The sequence below is a fragment of the Eucalyptus grandis genome, chromosome 3 (genome assembly GCF_016545825.1).
Source record: "Eucalyptus grandis isolate ANBG69807.140 chromosome 3, ASM1654582v1, whole genome shotgun sequence".
NCBI lineage: Eukaryota > Viridiplantae > Streptophyta > Magnoliopsida > Myrtales > Myrtaceae > Eucalyptus > Eucalyptus grandis.
The window spans coordinates 69,452,964-69,476,997 of record NC_052614.1 but is presented as its reverse complement, the minus strand read 5'-3'; the positions used below and the strand labels follow the sequence as shown (position 1 = coordinate 69,476,997).

The following is a 24,034-nucleotide window of genomic DNA, read 5'->3' as shown; positions in this document are numbered from 1 at the left end:
TTGCACTGTTACTTTAAGCAACATGTAGATTAAGAGGAAATTGGGCGGCATTGGAATGGATCGTTGGGGTTTTTGTGAGAGGAGGGAGATTGACCAGGGTGACAGATGATACAGTTTGTATTTTTGTCATATTATTTTTGATGTATTATTTATGGGTAGATGGTGTGTGTCCTCTCTGGAGATATCATAAGATATTCTTTTAATGGCTAAATATCCAATAATAATAAAAGAAACAGTAATAGATTTCTTGATTTTCCACGTTAGTCATGTTAATCAGTCTCTTTGTTGACACATAATAGAATTGGCCTTTTATTGGTTCGTCGTGTCATATGTACGACTGCTGCTGGTGCGTGTGGCCTCCAGAGAACCCAAATTGTTGGTTGAACCGATTGCGACAAGCAACGGCCTCGTGTCCTAGGCGATTGCAAATCTAACACCTCACATTGCTGCATCTTTGATTTTTGTTGCCTTTGAAATTTCAGTATTGAAAGTTGCCCGAATTATTGAAGTTGGACTGTTGTCCAGGAGGATTAAAATTCCTCCGCTGCCCCGTATTTGAGTTGGGTATGTTGAAATTGGAAGCGAGGCCATGCTGTGAATGGGAATTTTGGCCCAAGCTGGTGTTGTGCGCGACAAAGGCAACTGGTTGGGTGGTTTGTGGTTCCCGGAGCTCCAATAATGCTTCATGAGCCGAGAGAAGGCAATGAAAAGACTCTTTGATCATTTGTTGATGCTAAGTGTGAGCCAAAATTGTAACAGCCAAGGTTTGAAACTCACCTCCTAGGCCTTGGAAGATATGCATTTGGTACTCTTGTGGTGAGATAATCACATCAATGGAGGCCCATTGATCATATATAAAAGTAGCCTATTAAAGAAATTCGGTCACAGTTTGATTACCTTTCCACATTATCTGATTTTGCAACCCCAATTGGGTAGCTCACGCATTGTTTTGGGCAGCAAAAGATGCAGAGAAGAAATTCCACATGGCATGAGAGGTGCTCAGATTAGATAACTGACTCACAATTGAATCGGTTGTCGTGCTTAAGATCCATCCAAGAGCAATCTAATCCTATGTATACCAGTTATCGTATTCGGGATTGGGCACATATTGGAAGACCATTTGTATTGGTTTGAGTAATCTGTTTTAGAGGACATGATAGTGTTCCATGGATGATCGAAATCAGTTTATTTGCTCAAAGGAAGGGGGAGGATTTGAGCTTTCCACACCACATAGTTATCCCCAGTGAATTTCATCCCAAGATTTGAACAACTAGATGACCCAATGAGATTTCTAGATTACAAAATTGAGATCCTAACAACAACGAGAGTTGCGAGACTCAATTTTGTCAAGGAACTTAGATGGAACTCATGGCTATGATGCTTTCACAATTGATATCTCCATACCATGAAAAACCTCAAGAAATTAATATCTTAAGGTAAACAAGTGTGGCAGCTAAATGCAGCCATAATTGCTCTTGAATATTGTGTTGAATGATATTTGTACATCTCTTTGTAAGAGAATGAATGGGAAAAAATACAAGGAAGAGGAGCAGTGCTAGGGCTCTAATTATAGTAACAAATTATAGAAAATATATATAAAATATATAGAGACTAATCAGGGAGAAAAATAATGGCGGAAATCTCTATTGAGAAGTAATTGCGCTGACTAACAGAAATGTGACAGAGATTATTAATATTATTTTTTACATGGACACACCATCACAGATAGCGAATTGGTGGGAGTAGTCCAATACTTTCTTTATCACTCCTGAAACAGCCCAATACTTATGTTTTCTCTCTACTTCAAGCTCTAACGTGACATCTTTGCATGCAAACTTTCTTATTTAAAGAAAGAAAAAAGAAAAGAAAATATAAACGACAATCCTCAAATTTACACTTTATGATCATTTGTATATCTCTATTTTCAAAATGATTTATCTTTTCTTTTTCCAACTTTATAAACATGCCATGTCTTTCTCCACTCCCGATTTCTTGATTAGTGAGGTGCACACATGGATGCCACCAAAATTATTGTTACTTAAGTTTAAAGTGAACGATAATCTTAACTTATGAGCAACTCATTGAAGACATAATTGCATGAAACCTCATCTCTAGTTAAAGCAAACTTGTGGCTCCTTCTAGGCAAACGTCTTGGCTATCGCAATTGGTGTGTTCATAAAATATGGACATGCACAGAAGAAAGTACATGGCTATTACTATAATTTTCATAAGATCATAAATTTCCCAAATTCAAAAGAAAAACCTTGTAGATTCTCCAAAAGGGACAAAGTTGAAGGAACCTCTGGACAGTTGACTTTAAAAAAAAAAAAAAAGAGAAATAAAATAATTTGCACTTGCACATTATCTGAAGTAATTCTTGAAGGGGATAATAATATAAATATATAATATAGTTCATGAACTTTTAATTTATTCAAAATAGTTTCTGAATTTTTGCTCAATATGTAATTAATCTCTAAACTTTTAATTTGTTTAATATAATCCCTTAACTTTTAATATATGTTTAAATTAATTTTTAGATTATATGAAAATGTTTAATATTATCTTTACATATAACTCGGGAACTAGTTTGAACTTGTATAAAAAATTTAAGATCATATTTAATAAATTAAAAATTTAGAAATCACATCACATATTACATTAGAGTTGGATTGATTGAAAGTTTAGAAATCATATTTGGATTAAAATGCGTAGGTCATTTGCGTCATTTTCTCTTATCAATGTAATAAGAGGATTGTCATTGACAAATCCCAAGGCCCCGCCCGTCCTCACTCTCTCTCCTCCCCCCTCTCTCTCTCTCTCTCATCGGTCCGCCGTTCCTCCACCGCCGTCCGTACTCCAAGACCCGCCACCCCCCGCGGCGGTGGCGGCGGCGGCGGCGGTGACCGCCGAATTCTTGATCCGACCTTCGGTGTAGCCCTCGAGAAGTCCAAATCCCCCAAGACCAGTCCGTCTGGTCTCCGATCAGGATCTCTACCGTGTCAATTTGCGGCGGAGGAAGCAAAGCTCGGAACTTGAACAATTCAGCTTACAGGTCCGAAGCGATCGACTTGCCCCGAGACTATTTTATGGTTCCGATTTTGGAAATCTGGGATCTGGTCTTGCGTGATTTCGTTGATTGATCGCGAAGCGAGAAATTCCCGGTAAATGCGATTAGTGGTTAATCCTGCGTGATTAGGAGTTGGGCTGGTGTTGATTGAATTCTGATTGCGAATGCGTTCGTTTCGCTGAAAATTCCAGGGACGGGAGAGAATGAAAGTAGGTGTTTTGATGGAAATCTTCTTCATTTAGGGTTCCTTTTTCCCGAATTCTTATCTGTTAAGACGGCTTTTTTGCTGCTTCCATCGACTTTACTTAGCCAAATGCAATGTACAAAGTGTCTTTCGTGGGAAATCTTCGAGGATGCTAAAGTTGAACGTTTTGTCTGTCAGAAGAGAGAATTGCCCGGGTTTCAATTTGACCCGCCGTTGGAAAATTCGCCCAGTTTCTGCCGAGTGGTCGCCGGTATTTAAATTCGACTTCACATGGCTGGAAGGGCCCCTATCGCCGCTAAAAGTTCGGCACTCATCGCCATGATTGCTGATGAGGTATGGATGCATAAATATCATTCGCCGTGCGGGATCCTAAGTGGGAGGACTTCTTTTGACTAGAAATGTGACCGAGAAGAAGGTTCATCATCTGAAGAAACTTAGGCAGTGAGATTGTGGGTTTCAGATGCTTTTGGGAATATAATGCAATCCAATTTACAGATAACAATTCTGAAATGAATTGATGATGATGTGGACCATGAGAAGTTCCTCTAAGTGTTGGATCATTCTCTTATTAGCTGTGAATATTTTATTTTATTTTTGAGGCAATTTTGAAGCAGGAGATGCCCCTTTTTATGTTTATGGTTGTACTATTCGAACAATTGGGTTGAAATGAAATAAGCACTTTTACCTAAAAAACAACGCTGACTTTTGGTGGGGTGGGATTTGATAAAAGATATAGCATGAGAAGCACTTAAATGGGTGGTTCAACCTTTGGGAGATGTTTGACCTTTGGGAGATGTTTGGCTTGGCTTTTCTAGTATCTTGAGTGATCAGTTTTTTTTCTTGGAGGGTGCATGTCCTTTTGCAGGAATCTAGAATTTACCTGATGAGATTCAAACGGGTTGCAAATGTTTGTTTGCAATGTCATTTTTTGGTTGTGTGGGACATGAAATAGCCATGGATAACTTTATGTAATGATGGCATTTTCTTAAGTGCTTTAGAATTACTCTCAAATTATCTACGGTCTGCTATGTGAATCACTGTATTGAAACTGCTTTGTGATGTATTATTCAAACAACAGAACGAGAAGTTTGCTTGGCAACTTTAGCTGTCAGAAATGAGACTGTATTTACCGCTGTAGATCCTTGCCTTGGCACTGTACATCTGTGCACTTTAGTTACAACAGATCAATGCAATGCAATACTGGCTAATTCCCCAGAGACTATTTTGATCTGAAAGATGCCAATTTATTGTGCAGGACACTGTCACTGGGTTTTTACTGGCTGGTGTCGGTAATGTTGACTTAAGGAGGAAGACAAACTATCTCATCGTTGACTCGAGTATGATTCTGTCCTCCTTGCATCATCATTATTTGCTGTACAATTGAATTTATAATGATATTTAATTATTGATATCTTTGCCCTTCGCAAGTTCTTGTGCTGCAATTATCTTCCATAGTATTGTGGCATAACCCTCTTATTTCTTCGACTGCTTGTAGTCCTGCTAATGTCCAGCTAATTTAACTATGGTTTGAAATTTTTCTAGATAGCTTGCTTGTTCCATGTCAAGTTCTTTGATATATAAGCTGGTACGGTCTCTTGCTAATTCTTAGGTGCAGTTGGGCTTCTCATTTCTTCTTGTGATGTTAGTGTTTGTACCTTTAGACCTCTTTTTCTTTTTCTGATTGCACTATTACTTGAACCAACATTGGTTGCAGAATTCTAGGATAGACTAATGTTTGCCTCTTTAATGATGTTTTTTTTGTGCTTCTTCTTTAGAAACAACTGTGAAAGCTATTGAAGATACCTTCAAGGAGTTCACATCAAGGGAGGATATCGCTATTGTTTTGATCAGTCAATATGTGAGTTCCTTTTCATACTTGAAATGTTGATTAAATGGGTTGCTTTTCCTGATAAATGAAGGATGAAGTGCTTCAATCATTTATTGTTTCTCACACTTGGAGGGTACTGCATTTGGTTGGTTTTTTCTACATGTTGTAAATAGAAGGGTTGTTTTTCTGTTGTTCAGCAGCCCTGATAATGTCTTAACATGTACATGAGTAGTAAGCGTTGGTTGCTCATGCAAGATCATATGCCCTTGTATTGATCTATTCATCCAGCCTTCAGCATTAACAAAATAAGAGTGTCTTATGGGTATCAGTAATTATCAACTTCAAGATTCTTTTGCATCCAATCAAAATATTTTGGCCAGTGGCAGAATCGATGTTGGTCGTGTGTTTGCCAATTTTAGCTGCACAGGATTTTCTGATCATTACAAATGGGCTGTTATTAGTCTCCATGACAAGAATATACGTGACATACTTCTAATTGTTGATGATATCTCTGGCTTTCAGGTTGCAAACATGATAAGGTTTTTGGTCGATAGCTACAATAAGCCAGTTCCAGCAATTCTGGAGATCCCGTCAAAGGATCATCCCTATGACCCTTCTCATGACTCAGTTCTTTCGAGAGTGAAGTACCTCTTCTCTGCTGAATCAGTGGCATCGGGAAGGCGCTGAACCTTCCATCATTTCGTGTCTTCTGCAGAGTAGCTGTATGTTCATTTGTCTGTCGGCATGTAAATGCGTACGGTGAGTTATAAACTATCTGCAATAGTGAGGGGCATTGAGGACTTAATGATTGAGGCTGTGTTTTTGGTGTTCTCTTAAGCTTGGCAATCTGATCGAGGTTGATTTTTTGACAAGAATCACAGGTTGCCCTTTACCAAGTGAAACCGCGATGTTGTAAGGATTTCTAGGGTCAACTAATTTGACCCATATCTTAACTCATATTCATTTTGCTGGGTCAAATATGGGTTGTTTAAAATTTAATACTTGGGTCAAAATGGGTCTACTAAAATAAAGCTTAACTTCCGATGGGTCTTAATGGGTCTGCGCTAAACACAACTTCAACCCATTTGCGTTTTACATTCTCTCTCTCCCGGCCATCCTTTTCAACGCTCCACGGCATCAGAGATCTCCCATCCTCCTCCTCCCCCGGCTCTGGAGCAGTCGCCTCGTCGAACAGTGTGACGAAAATGAAAGCATGAACAGGAGCTTGAATCCATTACTCCGTCGCCATGAATGGATCGAAAACATGCTGGAATTTCGGGTCCCAAAGTGAAAGCATGAAATTGGACGCATCACTATATATCTGTCGGCAATATATGGAGAATTCAATTAATTTATGCCAGGCATTCCCTTCATTTTCACGCAGTCTTGACTGTTTGACCGTAAACCTACCCACCCTAGAACGACTTATACCTACAAGCAACTTCCTCATTAATCACTTCACAAGAACACTCTAGGGTACAAGTATTCATTTTTCCATAGCGCCTCCATTAAAATTTTAGTGGACTCATGTAACCCTAGCCCTCAAATGCTCCAAGGCATCACCACCCATCCCACTGCTCGTTGAGGATGCAAATTGATACAAGAGTGAAACTGGACAATGAATTTTGTAATTATCCCTTAAAGATATTTCATGATAGGTTAAAGAGATAAGAGAACATCACGGTGATCCTTCTCACCAAAAACAATGACCGTAGCATTGACGTCACTTGAGGACAATGATCATCACCATCATCATCAATCATTTTGCTTGACACATAGACACTAGGATAGAAGTTTTAAATTATCATATGAAGTAGATATATGACATATATAACGATCGTGACAAATGCCATAAATAACTGGAGTGAAATGAATTCGAACATAGTTTATGTGAAAGTACAGATAAAAGAAAAACAGAAGATATTGATCAGCGGTTCTGCCGTAGTTTGACCCCATCTTGAATGAAAATGTTCAGACATTTGGCCCATACTTTGGAATAACATGTCCCCATTCACCTTGGAAATCGGTTCACTCATTACTTCGGTCCAAGAGACTCCCCCATTTTTCCTCCACTGGAGACCAATTGCATGCAAGCATCAGTCATTTCTCACTCTGCAGAAAGCTGAGAACAGCCAAAAGCGTCTGAGCCATCGTTCGTTTCTGCTGTGGTGGCAATGCGTGACCGCGATTTAACAGAAAATACAGCCTGTCCCAGGAGACAAAACTCATGCCCAAGATGAAAATCGTGGAGGATGCCCACATGGCCAGTTCATCCATCTAATAAGATAACCCAACCTGGTGCCACAAAATGATATTTTGATCAAGAAAACGTATATTTTTTTCCCGGTTGTCTGAAGAAACTGTTGGGATCTTGGATTGGTGTGAGGTTTGGCTCAGGCACATTGACAGAACATGGGCCCCGCACTGACCTCTCACCAGTCACCAGCCGTGACATTACAGTGTCAACCATCCCTCACCAATCTCTTTTCCACCGATTCACCTTTCTGTAATTGGGTTTTTCTTTTTCTTTCAGAAGACTACATATTATAAGTAATATAATGTAATGTCTCCCCACCATCATGGCATTGTCTTTAGCTCATCAGGAAGGTAAGGACAAGCAACATGACTGTTGGATCTAGTACCACATTAGACTGTCTTGGAATATAAATTATGGGCTCAGAATTCTCTCTTTTTTTTTTCTTTTTCTTTTTTCATGGGACAGCACAATGATGAATGTACGAACAAATGAATTGAAGAGCAGTTTCCATTTTTTGTTTATTTCCGCTTTGGAATAGAATGGTGTTATTGCGGACATGGGAGCTGTCGCTTTTTCTTTGGCGCGCGGTGGACTTCCCGAGCTTGGAAGGTCTCCTTCTCCCACAGGTGGGCAACTGTAAAGTGATGGAGAAATCAAGTTAACACGTAGAAAAGCGAAAACCTCACAAGGAAAAAGAATGATTCCTTTTCGGATAGTGTAGAATCCTATGTTGCAACATCGGATAAAGCAATGTATAAGGTGTTCCTTCAGCTTTTACACGTAGGTTTATCTTCTGTACTAGCAACCTAAGTCGTTCCTCCTTGTAAAGAAACCGAAGGGTGCGTTTGGTATTGTTCAGGAAATAAAAAATGAAAAAAGTGTTTACATTAAGAAACGATTTTGAACAAAAAAAAAAGGCGTTTGGTAAACTTGTTTGGGAATAAAAATAAACAAAATACGTTTGGTGAATTTGTATAATTTTTTATTTCTTTTAATTTTTTAATATTTTTATTTTATTTTTTCTATTTTCTTTCTTATTTTCTTATTTATTTTTCCTTTTTTTCTTTTTCTTTTTCCTTTTTTCTTTTTTTCTTCTTTTTGGCCAGAGCCACATCGTCGTCTCCTCCACCCCATCGGCGACCGCACTGGACGCCTCCTCGCCGCCACCGTACCGGCCGTTCGTCGAAGCAGCCACCGCGCCCCCTACACGCCGCGACGCCGGACCTGGGCCCGACGGCGTCGCCGACCTCTGCGTCCCCAAATCCGTCGCCTACCGCTTCGTGTTCTCCCCGCGCGACACCGGACACCGCACCCGAAGCCTCCCGCCGATGACCCGACGCGCAGAGCCCCAAAGACCGCCCCTTCGCCTCATGCCCGATCAACGCATCTACGGTGTCTCGAGCCTCCGTTCGCCACCGCCGCATCAAATCTCACCGCGCCATGACCCACGACTTCGAGATCCGCTCGATCGTTGACCCCCCGCCGCCCACGACTCAACCAGCCCGTCCTCGCCGCTCCGCTCCTTGACATCCCGCCGAGACCCCAAGCCAAGCCTCACACCGCAGCCGCTACCACCGCCCAGCCCGACCGTGACCCGCTCCGTGACCCGCGACCTAGCCCCGACTTTGCCGCCGCCTTGAGTTGGAGCCCGCCGCCGTTCACTTGCCCATTGCTCGCCCGGTCCGCGCGAGGTCGGCTCACCGAGGGCCGGCGACGCTCCCAAGCAAGGTCGTCGGCCATGGCCGAGGTCACACCCAAAGAAGAAAATGGAAAGTGTTTCGAATTTTGTTCTAGAAACAAAAAATAACTTCTTTTTTTGTTTCTTGTTTCTATTCCAGAGATGTGTTTTTGAACAAAAATAATTTTGGAATAAAAACGTAAGCAAACGTGTTTTCTTTCGCTTTTTCGTTCTAGGAATAAGAAAAATAAAAAAAGTGTTTAGAAACAGAAAAAGAATAAAAACAAACGCAGCCGAAGTGTTGACTTCTACGGTGCTGAGAAGGCTTGCACGACTTTGTACTGTCGGTATGGGTGCTTGTCATCCAAATGTTGACAATTTTTTCTCTTCGATCTGGCGGGGCAAAGCTTCCACGACGAAGTCGTTGTCCAAGCCTTAATGGCAACGTATGCTCATAGCAATGGCCTAAAAAATTCTTTCAATAATGCACTCATCGTGCTTTTGTCATCATTATTTTGAGTCAATACCAAAAAGTCAATAAGTTTGATGGTGTAAAATTAGATTCTTGAACTTTTTGCTAATTGGGTTCTTGTACCTTGTGATTTAAATTGACTTCGTCCTTGAATCAATTTATTCCATTTGGCATCTGAATTACAATCAAACTAAGGTATGAAACCTTGTAACTAGCAGAATGAAATTCTAACAAAATGGGGAAGGGAAGCCTTTGCAAGGTTCTTGATAACGACCAGCATGGCTACCTAGGTTGAGACGCCGATGAGGATCAACATGCCCCGCCATCGATGGAGCTCTCCCCTCTCTTTCTTTTGCAACGTGCATGAGGCCGTGCATGTCATGTCAGCATTTGCGAGACTTGTAATTGAGTAGAATCATTATGTCATATACCGACCTTTTTTGGCTTGACTAGAAAGATGAAATGGGTTCGATTCAAAGAGTGCATGGATCATATTAAATATATCAAAATTCAAGAACCAAACTAAACGTTTGGCAAAAAAAAAAAAAAAAAACACATGGGTTATTCTCATAGTTGTATTATTGCTGCTTGCTAATCCTGCAGGATTTTTCTCCTATATTAAAAAGGTCCAAGTTCAGTTCTTCTAATGATACAACCGTAGATGGTTGGGAGAGAGATTAGCTCCTCATTTCCATTCGTGGGTCCAAGAAATGATGCTTTGCAAAGGAAGTTTCGCTAAAGCAAACGACCGCAACGAAGGAGGTTTCGCCAAATCAATGACTACTAAACCAACAATCACTTCATAGAATAAAGGATACAATTCGACGTGGGTCCATCCCACCCTCCCCACACGATAAGGTACACGAGGCAGGGAATGACGCTGAAACCCTATCGATACTTCATATAATAAAAAAAAAAAGCAATACCATTATTAAAGCCAAGAGGGTCAAAAAAGAAGGTGAAAATAACACGAAAGCGAGAAAGCGAGAAAGAAGAAGTGAGAATTCAATGGGGGAGGAAAAGTTGATTCGGCCACGGAATGCGTCTGGAATACGCCCGGGTTCTTGAAATTCATCCGGAATCAAATGCCACCTGGGACCTCATCCATGACCAAGAAGAGGATAACGCATCTATGGCTGATTCGAACTTACCCATTCCTATCCATCTTGGAGTTTCCCTAAAAGGCGTCATCTGGATTGGAAAAATTGCGCAGCCAATCCTTAACCTATCGTACGAATGTTAATAAAGTACCGAACTTTCGCAATTCTATCGATGTAGTCATAAATATTTATGTGAAATTTCGACGTATTCTTTCCGACTAACTTTTATGAAAGAATTACTGACATAGCGGTGATTCTAGTGAAAATCAATAGAAGAGATTATATTGGAATTTTATGTAAAAATTTATAATTAAATTAGTAAAATTGAAAAATTTAATATTGAATTGTAAGTTTAAGATTTTTGACCGGGCGATTTGCTCCCCGTTTTGAATCGATCCGGGTGGCGTCTTGTCCAGTAGTGAGTGGCTTGTCAATCCTCAAGTACTTCCAAGGCATGTAATTTTCAGTTCCCACAAGCAACATAAATATCAATTCTTTGGCCCTTTCTAGGGGCCAAAAATATCAGTGCCCCAATCCTGAATTCATGTGATCATGTGATTTCAGTAGGAAAGTGCTCAATCATGTCGTGCTTGGTGCGCGCCCATCGGACAGAATAGACGTCATTTCTTTGATGGCGATGTCTAGGATGCCAAGCAAACACTACAAAAGTGAAAAGAAAAAAAAACCCAGGATTGCCTATCATCATCTGTGCATTGATTAGCCACCTAGCAGCGGTTGATTATCTCCCTTCCACTTGACTTAACCTAGTCTCCTGTTCTAGAAACGAGGTTTTCTAAGTTATCGTGGATTGTCTTAATCATCAAACTATGTGCAGACAGCGGTCTTATGCCTACACTGCGGTTACTGAGTAGCATCGTTAGCCAGCTTTAGCGCACCTGACAGAAAATTGCTGCTCCTTATCGTCCACCATCTCTATCATAAGAGTCTATTCATATCAGCATGAGTAATATGTTGGGTAAAACATGAGATTCATCGGCATTGTGTGCTGCATTTAACGTAAGGGTGTGCAAAAGAACTAGAACCAGCCCGGACCGCTCAAAATTGGACTGAAACCGCCCGGAACTAGTGATTCTTGAGGGAACCGGTCTAGTTTTAATTTTTAGGAACCGATGGATACCGGTCCGATTTCCGGCTCCATGGGCGGATCCACCCACTCGGACCGGACCGATTATATTATGATAAATTTCTAAATTACTAATTAGCAAACCTAAATTTTAAGACTATCTCCTCTCATGGTTTCTATGTTTTTATAAGAATTTAGTATAGTGTGTAAGTTACTTTTCAGCAACTCAATAAATGGTTCATTCAAATGATACTTTCAAGACTCACATAGGACACTTTGTTCAAAAAAATGTAAAGTTTCGGTGGAATCGTTTTTACAAAAAGAATTTAGTAAAGCAAAAGTTGTAACAAATTGAGCATCGTTAGGGGATAAGAGAAAAGATGATCTATGTATGACAATCGTCCATAATCTTGAACTTAAAGAATATTTTAGATTTCAACTGAAATGATTAAAAAACAGAAAAAAAAAAAAAAAAAAAAAAACTGAGTGTTTTCCAATAAAAGAAAGAAAAAAGGTACCCTTAATTAAACCGGTTGATTTAAAGAAAAATATTACTCAATATGAAAAGTACTTATAGCGGGATTTAGAAAACAATATTATTATTGGTGAGACTAATTCCATGGATCCACCCGAAAACCGGACCGGACCGATGGTCCCGTTCTCAGTGGATCCATGCAATTAATGGGTGGTTCCCAATTCCAAATTTTTGGAACCGCCCCCCAGATCATGCACACCCTACTTTAATGTTGTTGTTCTAGCTTGGATGTTAGATCAGGTAAATATGTTTGCTATGAAACGGTGTACTTCAAATGGGACGAATACGAATCAACCACCCAATTGAGAATGGGATTAAGAGAGTAAAACTATTCTAAAAATGGAAGATTAATAAATAAATAAGAAAGCATATTCGACAGCATAAAAGTAAGGGTGGAATCTTAAATTTATAGACTGTATTTGGGACGCACCATAAGCAACCTGCTGACCATGATCACATAGCCACCAAGACGTTGCCTTTGATGATGATGGTGGTGATGATAGTTGTCCTCAAGTGACATCGATGCTACGGTCATTGACCTTGAAGAGGTGGACCACCACAGCGTTTGCCCATCTTTTTAACTTTCATGAAATAGCCTTAAGTGTTAATTACAAAATTCAACGTCCGGTGTTACTCCCGTACCAATTTGCATCCTCATTTTAGAAAAACCTACAATCAACATCTCATGCTTAAAGCCTTCCGTACAAGGACTGCAATACTTTCCTTAAAAACGAGTCACGCGTGGATGGGAAGTGGTGCCTCAGGGGGTGTTTGGATAAATTTTGTTCTTTTGTTCGGAAATAAATAAAAAACGCATCAAAAAAAAAAAACGCATTTGTTTACATTTTTTTCGGAAACAAATTTGGAACAAAAATAATGAGTAAAAAAACTTATTTTTATTCTCGGGAACACTTTCGAGAAATACTTTTTTTTTCTTCTCATTTTTTTTCTTCTTTTTTCTATTCTTCTTCTTCTTCCTTTTGCCAGTCACCAAAGAGGCTTGTCGAGCCGATGTGAGGCCAATTCTTGCCGGGCCAAGGCGAGACTAACCTCGCATTGCCTAAGCAAGGCCGAGCCTCGCTGCAGGCTAGCCTCACTAGTGGCTCGGTGAGCCTTGCCGAACGTCGCCCAACCAATTGTCGGCTACGGCGGTGGTCGCGACCTCGCCAAAGAGAAAAGAAAAAGGAAAAAGGAAAAATAAAAATATAAAAAATTAAAAAATTAAAAAATTAAACAAAAATAGTTATACAAGTTTATCAAACGTGTTTCTGTTATTTTTCTATTCTAGGAACAATCTTGTACAATTACTAAATGTGTTTTTTTGTTAAAAAAAATTGTTCATTGGAATATAAATAGTTTTTTTTTTAATTTATGTTCCCGTAAACAATTTTTGAACATAAACGTTATTAAACGCGTCCTTAGAGAGCATTTGAGGTCTAGGTTTTCATGAGTTCACTAAAAAAAAATTAGGGCCAATATTGGAAAATGTGTACTTGTACCCTATAGTATTATTGTGATTAACAAGAAAGTTGGGATGAGAGGTTTTAAGTGAGTAGATTTCAGGGCAACCTATTTTATTGGGTCCAATTCTTAATTTTTAAAATTTAGAACCTATCTTATGAATCCTAAATCTGACATTATTGATACCATTCGCTTTTAGGTTTACTTGAGAACCACTCAATTCCTTCCTTTTTTTTTTTTTTTTAAATTTATTCCTGAAAAGGGGCAAACTTTAGTAAAACATCCCCTTATTGACAACCAAGACAAGTAGCACCTACGGCAAAATAATAGATCAATAGGACGGTGAGAAGTACGGTACTGAAAAAACATAAAATATAAAGAAATTGGAAAGTGCAGACTCATCCCAAGCAAAATTAAAGTCAAAACCACAATTGAAACTCTCGTTCGCCAAATGTAACAATTCTTAATAGATGAACAAAATAAATTAAACAATAAGTTCAAAACATGATAATATAAAACATGAATTATAGAACTTTATTTTTCATTCGTCCATCAAATATGGCTCCAAATTGAAACCCCTTGAAAATAAAATAAAGAACAAATATCATTAATCATTTAACAATAGTTTTAAATTAAAATGACTCTTCATTAAGCTAAAACAATTAAAATTTTAAATAAGAACTTAAAGTGTCCTCATTTAATTAAAAAGGAGCTTGAAATGTTATTATTTTCTCAAATAAAGGTGTGAAGTGAATCTAATTCTAAATAAAAATTTAAAGTAGCCATGTCAATATTAAAAAAAAGGATGACCTCGGGTCAAGGGCATTTTTGTCATTTATTTTTTCTTTTCTGTTTTTTCCAAAAAAGACAAACTAAAAAAAGGCTTACTTAAATATATATATGGGCGTGAGGGCTAGTTGCAGCTCTCTCGTCTGTTTCTTTTTTATTTGTGTTTTTTTTTTTATATTTGTTTTAGCCTTTTTTGAGTTTGTCTTTTATGGGAAAAAAAGTAAAAAAGGAAAGAAAATAAAAATTATAAAAGGACGAAAATACTCTTAACATTCATTGAGGTCTAGCTCTTTTTTAAGACTAATATAGCTATTTTATGATATTATTTAAAATAATGTCCACTTTAAGCCTTTATTTGACAAAATGAAGGTACTCTAACTTCATATTTGGAATTTTCTTAAGACCTTGTCACGTATATTCCTTCCACTTTAACATGTAAACTTTATTTATTAATTATAATCTCCTTGTTAAGACAGTCCATGTCTTAAAAAAAATGATCGAAAAAAAAACACTTAGGGCCTGTTTGTTAAAAAAAATTTATGTTCCTTGGAAAAAAAGTTTCTATTCTTTTGTTACAGGGAACGAAAAAAGAATAGAAACGTGTTTGGTAAAACTTTTGTTTTCGGAAATAAATTTGGAACAGATACAAGAAGTAAAAAAAATAACTTATTGTTCCCCGAACAATTTCTATAATCAATTTTTCTCTATTTTATATTTTCTTCTTCTCTTTCTTTTCTTTTTCTTTTTCTGACGATCGATTAGACGAGAGTCGATGACCTTGCCGAAGCATTGTTGGCCCTCAGGGAGCTAAGCCATGATGAGGCTTGGCCTCCCAACCGACGCAAAGCCGGGCCTCGCTAGGCTAGGCGAGGCCGAGCCTCACTATGGTTAGGCTGGCCTCTGGCGAGCTTGCCGGACCTCGCCTAATCTATCGCCGGCGAGCTCCTTGGACCTCATTTAACCTGGCCGGGCCACCTAAGAAAAAAAAAGAAAATATAATAAAATAATTTAAAAAATTAAAAGAAATAAAAAATCTAAGAATCTTATCAAACGTATTTTTATCTTGGAAATAAAAATTTAGGGAAGTTACCAAACACCTTCATTTGCTCGAAATTGTTTCCTAGAACAAAATCATAAAAATCATTTTTTTTATAGAAAATTGTTTTCCATAATAGAACGGTTACCAAATGCATATTTACTCATCAGGTATGTGAAGGAATTACAAAAAGAAAAAGATAAAAAAGAAGAAGATATATTTCTTGGTCCTATCTCGGGTTCGGTTCCATTCCATTCCACACAGGATTAGGAAATTGGACCACTATCCAGTTCCAAGAACTTAGAAGTGGGATCCGAACACGAAACTGGCCAAATGGAATCAATTTTTCGAGGACCGCCACGAACTGACACTCAGTCCTAACTGTGAAATAGATCGAATCTCCAATCAATCGAATCCGAATGACAACGAAAGTTCGTGTGCGAACCAGACCCGTCTCCCTTTCACCCGTATTCATCTTAGAAGATCCAAACCCAAGGAAGGGCAACCGCTGCGCTTCCTCCAATTTGTATCAATCTTAAAAAAGGTCCAACCTAGGAAGGCCACTTCCTCTCATGAACAAACCCCATCTCATTTGTCGTACTTATCCAAAACGCAAATCCCCTCCTCTGCCCAACTAATCACCATCACCATCACCATCACCATCACCATCCTAATCCTGCGTGCTTATCTAAACACATTTTAACAAAATCCGGGCTGGCGCGAAGCACGGTGAAATCGTGTTTTTTTTTTTTTTTACAGATCATATATTTCTCCAAAAAAAAAAAAAAAAACTGTCCCCCCCTTCCTCCTCCTCCTCCTCTCTCATCAACCAACCCACCTCTTTCTCTCTCTACCGCGCGTGTGCACGCGCACGTGTATATAAGACCTCCTCATCCCCTCTCTTTCCTGCCCCCCTCTCTCTCTCTCTCTCTCTCTCTGCTGTCCCCTCGTTCCTTGAGTTTCTCCGGCGAGGTCCGCGGCCGAGCTCCCCCACCGCCACCGCCCGCCCGCCCACCACCGTCGTGCCATGGCGACGACGATACTGTCGGATCTCGGCGCCGAGATCCTCATCCCCGTGTGCGCTGTCGTCGGCATCGTGTTCTCCCTCGTCCAGTGGCTCCTCGTCTCCAAGGTCAAGCTCACCCCCGCCGACGCCGCCGCCGCTCCCGCCGCGAACAACGGGAAGAACGGGTACACCGACTACCTCATCGACGAGGAGGAGAACATCAACGACCACAGCGTCGTCCTCAAATGCGCCGAAATCCAGACCGCCATCTCCGAGGGTGAATTCCTTTAGCCTCTCCTCGTTTTGCCCTTTTCTGGGTTGGGCTTCTTTTTCTGGGGTGGGTGTTGTTTAGCGTAGATCTCTGCCGTCCCGCGAGTGGATCTGCGGGAGTTCCTGCGCGTTCCGGTTCGATTTGTGCTTCTCCGGTGCGGTCTGTCGGTGAAAGTTCGCGTCTTTCTCGTGCCATCTCGTTTGAATTTGATGTTAGCGTGTGAAAGTTTTTGCCTTTTTCCTGTTCCTCGGCATTGTTCTGGGTATTCTGCTCGAAAAATGTTGTTGCCTGATTCACGCCGACTGCTCGCTCGGATCTGTTCTTGCTTCTTTTGGCGGTGTCTGTTGAGATGTTTCGTGGGTTGCGTGTCCGCAATTAATGTTGGTGTCGTTTTGGCTATAATTGTCTCGGTGGGTCGGTCATCAGTTTTCAATCTGCTCCCTTTTTTTTTTCCATTTTTTTTATTTGGATTTTTATTTTTATTTTTATATTTTTATTTATTTTTATCAATTATGCTTTGTTCCACATGGGGTCATGATTTTCATTTTGGCAGTGAATGATGAGGTAGGTGTCATGTGCCATCCTTGGTAGAATAAACATATCGCTCGTTGGATCTCGAAATGTGAAACATATGCTTGAGTTGCAGGGTATTATTTATATAATATATGTATATTTTAAACGTAGCTCAGATCTCAATTTGCTTCCTGCATAAAAGGAAGATCTAAAAATAGGACCCACTTGGGCACATCAATAACTATCTCAGTCCAAAACTAAATGCAATCCAGTTTATATTGGTATATATGTGAATTGAGTATCCCTCAAAAAAAAAAAAAAAAAAAGCAGTCGAGTAGAGATTGGATCTTCATTTGGATAAAGGCCTTTCTTTTACTTATATGAATTCTTTAGTTATGTGCCTCTGTTAAGATTGATATTGTTGTTGGTATGAATCCACAGCAGTTCTTTGTGCTTGGCACGTGTCTCTGGAATTTTATCATTCATCAGAGATCTTGGACCACTTCCTTGATAAAGATTATTCTTTTGTTATCAATATTCTGAGTTGCTTTTGTGCCGCACAAACCTTGAAGGAAGCATAAATTTTTTTTTTTTCCGTGTCTCTGTCTATAGATGGAGGACACACTACACAGTGGCACGACTTAGATCTAGAACTTTTTGTGGGGTCGCTGTCTGTTGATTTAGTTGGAAAACTTTTGTTGTTGAAATCGGGTAACATGTCACTACTCTGATGATTGCATAGTCGAATTCTAAATTTAAATTAAATGGTTCCGTACTTATTTATGTATTAATTAGATAATCTTCTCGGATCTACATAATAAAAATTTAAATTGGTGGTTTTCTGAAGATTATAGGAGAATGTGGCAGACAATTTGGTTTACCATTCGCAGAATTATGAGCCGCAGCCCCACATGGTCGGTGACATGGATTCTCTATTTATTTTTTTTCAGTCGTCTGCACGCATGACTTTCATTATAGTCTTCAATGTTCATGTGTCGTAAATGTCCTTAGATAAAGTTGCACAGTAAGTCTTCTCGAATCTGATAACCAAATTTGAAGCTCAATTTGATTCCATAGATTTTGTATGTTTGCTTGCTTATGATTATGGCACAATTAATTAAAGTGAAACGTGTGTTGTAGGGTTGACCAAAAAGGCGAGCTTTCTGCCGATTTAGATGTTGCCACCTATCGTATTTTCGTTTGGGAATAGATATGGATCGTCCAGATTCCAGATGTGGGGCTTAATTTCGTACCGATCATGTCTTCGTTTGATTCTTTTGTTTTTTTCTCTTTATTGTTGTCATCTTTGATTCTTGTTGTGGATCATACTTCTCCTATTTCTTTTCGGAATAACATTCTTCCCAGATTTTCCCTAAGCATTTGCTAACTTTACCACATGCATGCTTGATGGTATTATTGCAGGAGCAACTTCCTTCCTCTTCACCGAGTATCAGTATGTTGGTGTTTTCATGGTTGCCTTTGCCGTCTTAATCTTCCTTTTCCTCGGATCTGTGGAGGGATTTAGCACGAAGAGCCAGCCTTGCACTTATGACGCAACCAAATTGTGCAAGCCCGCCCTGGCTACTGCTGTCTTCAGCACTGTGGCCTTCTTGCTTGGTGGTATTACATCAGTGGTTTCTGGCTTCCTTGGAATGAAAATTGCCACCTATGCAAATGCAAGGACCACCCTTGAGGCAAGGAAAGGTGTCGGCAAGGCTTTTATCACTGCATTCAGGTCGGGTGCCGTAATGGGCTTCCTTCTTGCTGCGAATGGTCTTCTGGTCCTTTACATTGCCATCAACCTATTCAAGATTTACTATGGTGATGACTGGGGAGGCCTTTTTGAGGCTATAACTGGTTATGGCCTTGGTGGATCCTCCATGGCTCTATTTGGGAGAGTTGGTGGGGGTATCTACACTAAAGCTGCTGATGTAGGTGCCGATCTTGTCGGGAAGGTTGAAAGGAACATTCCTGAGGATGACCCTAGAAACCCAGCTGTAAGTTCTGCTATTTGTTCGAGCATATTAAGTATTTTCAAGCAAGTCACCTGCGCCAAACAAACAATACACAAATGGAATGGACCACATTGAACCTTGAGTTTAGTTTGATTATGGCTTTGTTTGGTTTCACCAATCCACACTTTTAGTTTTAGTTGACCCTATTATGATTTTATTGAGATCTGATATTGGTGTTATCTTTTCAGGTGATTGCTGATAATGTAGGTGATAATGTGGGGGACATAGCTGGTATGGGCTCGGATCTCTTTGGCTCATATGCCGAGTCATCTTGTGCTGCGCTTGTTGTGGCCTCTATCTCTTCCTTTGGGATCAACCATGAGTTGACTGCAATGCTGTACCCTCTGATTGTTAGCTCTGTGGGTATCCTTGTTTGTCTGGTCACCACCTTATTCGCAACTGATTTCTTTGAGATCAAGGCTGTTAAGGAGATTGAACCAGCACTGAAGAAACAGCTGATAATTTCCACAGTTCTCATGACTGTGGGAATTGCTGTTGTCACTTGGATTTCCGTTCCTTCTTCCTTCACCATTTTCAACTTTGGAACTCAGAAAGTTGTCAAAAACTGGTGAGCTCATTGATTTTTCTTTCATGAAGCTCATGACATCAGAACTTCAACAAAAATATATGTTTTTGCATGTTAAAGCCTATGTTGCCTGCATAATAATTAACACACTTAGCTGTTCTTTTAAGTTGATTCAAATGAATTATGTCATGAGGAGGAAACTTGGAAATTTATCAGGTACCCAACTGATGTGAAACAAACTTTATACAAGTATTGCTGGATGGGTGGGCATCATGCATGTGTCAATCATGCAACTGCATATTCATGCATGTCATTCATCCAGTGGTACTCCGGTACTACTTTTTGATACACTCGGCATCTGATGAAACTTCATAAGTCTGTACAGAACCAAATTAAATGTAGATTGAGGTTATTGCTTGATTAGCTGTTAAAGAAGATAGCATTACTCATTTTACATGATGGTGCAAATGGCCACTTGTAAAGATGTTATTATAACCAGATGAAGAATGGCTAGATAAGTTGATTTAATTCTTAATTGGAACATTGGGGAGCAATTCGAGCTCCTGGAGTCAGGTAAGCTTTGCCCTCTAATATATTGAAAGGTAGATAAAGAATGCTTTGTGAAATCAATTGTTCTAAATATGACTATTACAAAGGATAAATTTTATTCTTCTCGTTTTTCTTTAATTTTGGTTAGTCTAAATTTTATATTTTTGTTTCTTGGGATTGCAGGCAGCTGTTTTTGTGTGTCGCTGTTGGTTTGTGGGCTGGCCTTATCATTGGGTTTGTGACTGAATACTATACAAGCAATGCATACAGGTGACAAATCTGATATCATGTCATTTTTTTTTTCACATCCTGACTTTTCTTTTCCTATTTATATCATGACTAGGATTTCTCACTTGAGAACTGCTTATATTACATTTCAGCCCTGTCCAAGATGTGGCTGATTCTTGCCGAACTGGAGCTGCTACTAACGTCATCTTTGGTCTTGCATTGGGATATAAATCAGTCATCATTCCCATTTTTGCAATTGCTGTCAGCATTTTTGTTAGCTTTAGCTTTGCTGCAATGTATGGAATTGCAGTAGCTGCGCTTGGAATGCTGAGCACAATTGCCACTGGATTGGCAATTGATGCGTACGGTCCTATCAGTGATAATGCTGGAGGAATTGCTGAGATGGCAGGCATGAGCCACAGAATTAGGGAGAGGACTGATGCCCTTGATGCTGCTGGAAACACTACTGCTGCTATTGGAAAGGTTTTGATCATGTCCCTTTATCGGTCATGAAATTTTCCAAACTTTCGTTCATTTGTGCTCGTGAAAATGCTTTAAGTTTATTTTCTCAGCCACGTTATTGCTTCATGTTGATGTAGAAAAATGAGCTATTTTGCTTGCCTTTTTGTGTTCGATAATTCTACTATAATGCCTGAAAGTAGATCTTTCCCTTCTTAAATTTGTTCATATTATTAGGGTGGCTTAGCAGCAGTTTGATTTTTCTCAATTAACTTGTGTGACATCAATCAACTTTAGATGCTGAAATAAGACATCATAACTGCAAAAATTTCTGAATGTTTGCTGCTTCTCTGTCCAGGGTTTCGCCATTGGGTCTGCAGCTCTTGTGTCCCTTGCCCTCTTTGGTGCCTTTGTGAGCCGTGCACATATTGTGACTGTCGATGTGTTGACTCCGAAAGTGTTCATCGGTTTGATTGTGGGTGCTATGCTTCCTTACTGGTTCTCTGCAATGACCATGAAGAGTGTGGGAAGTGCCGCCTTGAAGATGGTGGAGGAGGTCCGTAGGCAATTCAACACCATCCCAGGTCTCATGGAAGGCACTGCCAAGCCTGACTACGCAACATGTGTCAAGATCTCCACCGATGCTTCCATCAAAGAGATGATCCCGCCAGGTGCACTGGTGATGCTCACTCCCCTCATTGTCGGGATCTTTTTCGGTGTTGAGACTCTGTCTGGTGTTCTTGCCGGATCCTTGGTCTCCGGGGTTCAGGTAATCCTGTTGTGATTGATGACTTTCTTAATCTTTCTTAATCCTTTTGTGCTCAAGCTATATAATGAACGAAATGAATGAGGACAGCTCGTAATGAACACATCATGTCTAACTTGAAAAAGAGTGATGATGGAGAACTTTTCTGGACAAAAGTGTATCTTTTTGACAAAATTATGCTTGGTAGGTAAACTTATTTATCTTCTCCTTTTTTCAGATTGCTATCTCTGCTTCCAACACTGGCGGTGCTTGGGACAATGCCAAGAAGTACATCGAGGTAAAAGAGTGATGATTGATGATACTTTCCAACTTGTGTACTTTGGAATTCTTGTGGACCATGTCTGATGCTTCTGGACTTGTTTATTGAATGATAGGCTGGCGCCTCGGAGCATGCGAGGACCCTTGGTCCCAAGGGATCAGACCCACACAAGGCTGCCGTAATCGGTGACACCATCGGGGACCCTCTCAAGGACACATCCGGACCCTCGCTGAACATCCTCATCAAGCTGATGGCGGTCGAGTCACTTGTCTTTGCGCCTTTCTTTGCAACCCACGGAGGTTTGCTCTTCAAGATCTTTTGATAGGTGGAAGGAAGAGACGTAGAAGGCAACACGCCTCCGATTTTTTTCCTAATCCGTCTGTCCACCCTCCTTGTCTCGCCAATGTATCTGCCACAATAACTGTCTTTCTTAGAGGATGTTCGATTTTTGATGATGTATCTGCTCAAGGCAGCGTTATCTAACAGTCCTGAAGAGGCTGACGACGATGACGACGATGACGACGATAACGATGATCTTTTTGTAAGTTGGGGCTGCCTGTCTTTTTTCACTAGTGAGAGGTACTTTTTTACAAATTGAATGAGTTCGGCCTGGTGTTTCTTCATTTTCTTCTTGGTTACCATTCGCTACGACTTGGAGCGTGAATTGGTTATCTTCTTAGCATCATTATATGCTGAGAAATGAGTTTGGTCATGATAAATTTCGGTGGCCATTTGCTTTGCCAAGAGGTTGATGACAAGCAAGTGATTATACTTTGCGAGGCTCTTTTGGAAGTGCAGATTTTTCAGAACCATCATTTATGGGTGCCACTTACATGCAAATGAACATTTATCGTAGGTAGAATTTTGTTTTTTGAATGCAATTGCAGAGCCAGGAAAGTTTAAATAATTATGTTTAATTAGCAGCCACGATGAATACATAACTAATTATATTTTAAAGCTTCTGATCAAAATTGAGTGATAGCTTTCTCAAAAGCTACTGTAGGATTGAGATTCTTGGAATTCGATTTAATCACAATAAAGTTAAAAAAACAAGTTGAGGGCGAGAGCTTGATTAGCTCGAATATCTTCCCAAGAATGCATACCGGGTAATATGGAGGAATGCCCTTTTTTATTTTTTTTATTTTAGTGTGTCTATTTTCATAAATGAATGTTTTTGAAAGGAATGATTAGAAAGTCGATTAGGCTAGATGGACAATTGAGCTTAGCATTAATGATTTTGAGCTTGAGCTGGAGTCAAGATTAGGTGAGTAACCATTAAGCTAAAGCTCGAGCCACTCGTGAGTAGCTTGACTCAATCTCATCCCAATAGTTAGGTCGGCTGGGAAAGAGAATTTTGAAAAATCGGATTCATAAACTTAAGCCGATCAAAATATGATAGTCGGGTTTTCCTCAAAATCAAACCAAATCACCAAGCCGAATTATTTCTGTATTTTTATGTAGTAGGAGAGGTTAGACTAGGTGAGAAAAATACTAAGGAGAGCGAGTAGGTGGTGAGCAGAAAAGGGACAAGAAAAAAGAAGATAGGAGAGAATTCATGTTGCTCTCTTCCGGATTTTAGTGAATTCTTTTAAGGTCGTAGTTAAATCAGTTCGATTCGACTTCAAACCATATTACTAAAAAATCAAACGTAGATCTAATTTGATTTTGAATCCTTACTCAGTCTAGTTTGATGTCCAAACCATTTCATTTTAGAAAAAAAATAACACGGGTTGATTATTTGTATCATTTGCTTTTGATTATTCGGATTTGAATATATCATTAAAATTCAAGCTTAGAGGTAACAACATACATTTAATAATTTATTAGAGAAGTTTCCTATGTTAAATAACTTTTTAGAGAGGAAAATTACGTGGTCCAAAGAAAAGTTATCAAGTGATATTTGATGATAAATTAACATTAGTAAGGATAA

At 39.5% G+C, this 24,034-nt stretch overlaps 2 protein-coding genes across 3 annotated transcripts; both read left to right on the top strand.

Moving 5' to 3' along the window:
• Positions 1-2,782: 2,782 nt before the first annotated feature.
• LOC104438617 (V-type proton ATPase subunit F) lies at positions 2,783-6,078 on the top strand. Of its 2 annotated transcripts, none has more exons than XM_039308052.1 (5): positions 2,783-3,052; positions 3,450-3,605; positions 4,528-4,609; positions 5,048-5,130; positions 5,623-6,078. In XM_039308052.1, exons 2-5 carry the CDS (start codon positions 3,543-3,545, stop codon positions 5,785-5,787), a joined length of 393 nt encoding a protein of 130 aa, XP_039163986.1. In that variant the 5' UTR covers positions 2,783-3,052; positions 3,450-3,542; the 3' UTR covers positions 5,788-6,078. The 2 variants fall into 2 exon arrangements, with proteins under 2 accessions (XP_039163986.1, XP_018727308.2); XM_018871763.2 differs by having other exon boundaries at positions 2,783-3,161.
• A 10,362-nt stretch (positions 6,079-16,440) lies between these two features.
• LOC104438616 (pyrophosphate-energized vacuolar membrane proton pump) lies at positions 16,441-22,771 on the top strand. The gene is made up of 8 exons (XM_010051813.3): positions 16,441-16,795; positions 18,725-19,299; positions 19,506-19,885; positions 20,576-20,662; positions 20,773-21,103; positions 21,438-21,848; positions 22,063-22,122; positions 22,220-22,771. The coding sequence occupies exons 1-8, from the start codon at positions 16,540-16,542 to the stop codon at positions 22,424-22,426; spliced, it is 2,307 nt and encodes a 768-aa protein (XP_010050115.2). The 5' UTR covers positions 16,441-16,539; the 3' UTR covers positions 22,427-22,771.
• Positions 22,772-24,034: the final 1,263 nt, after the last annotated feature.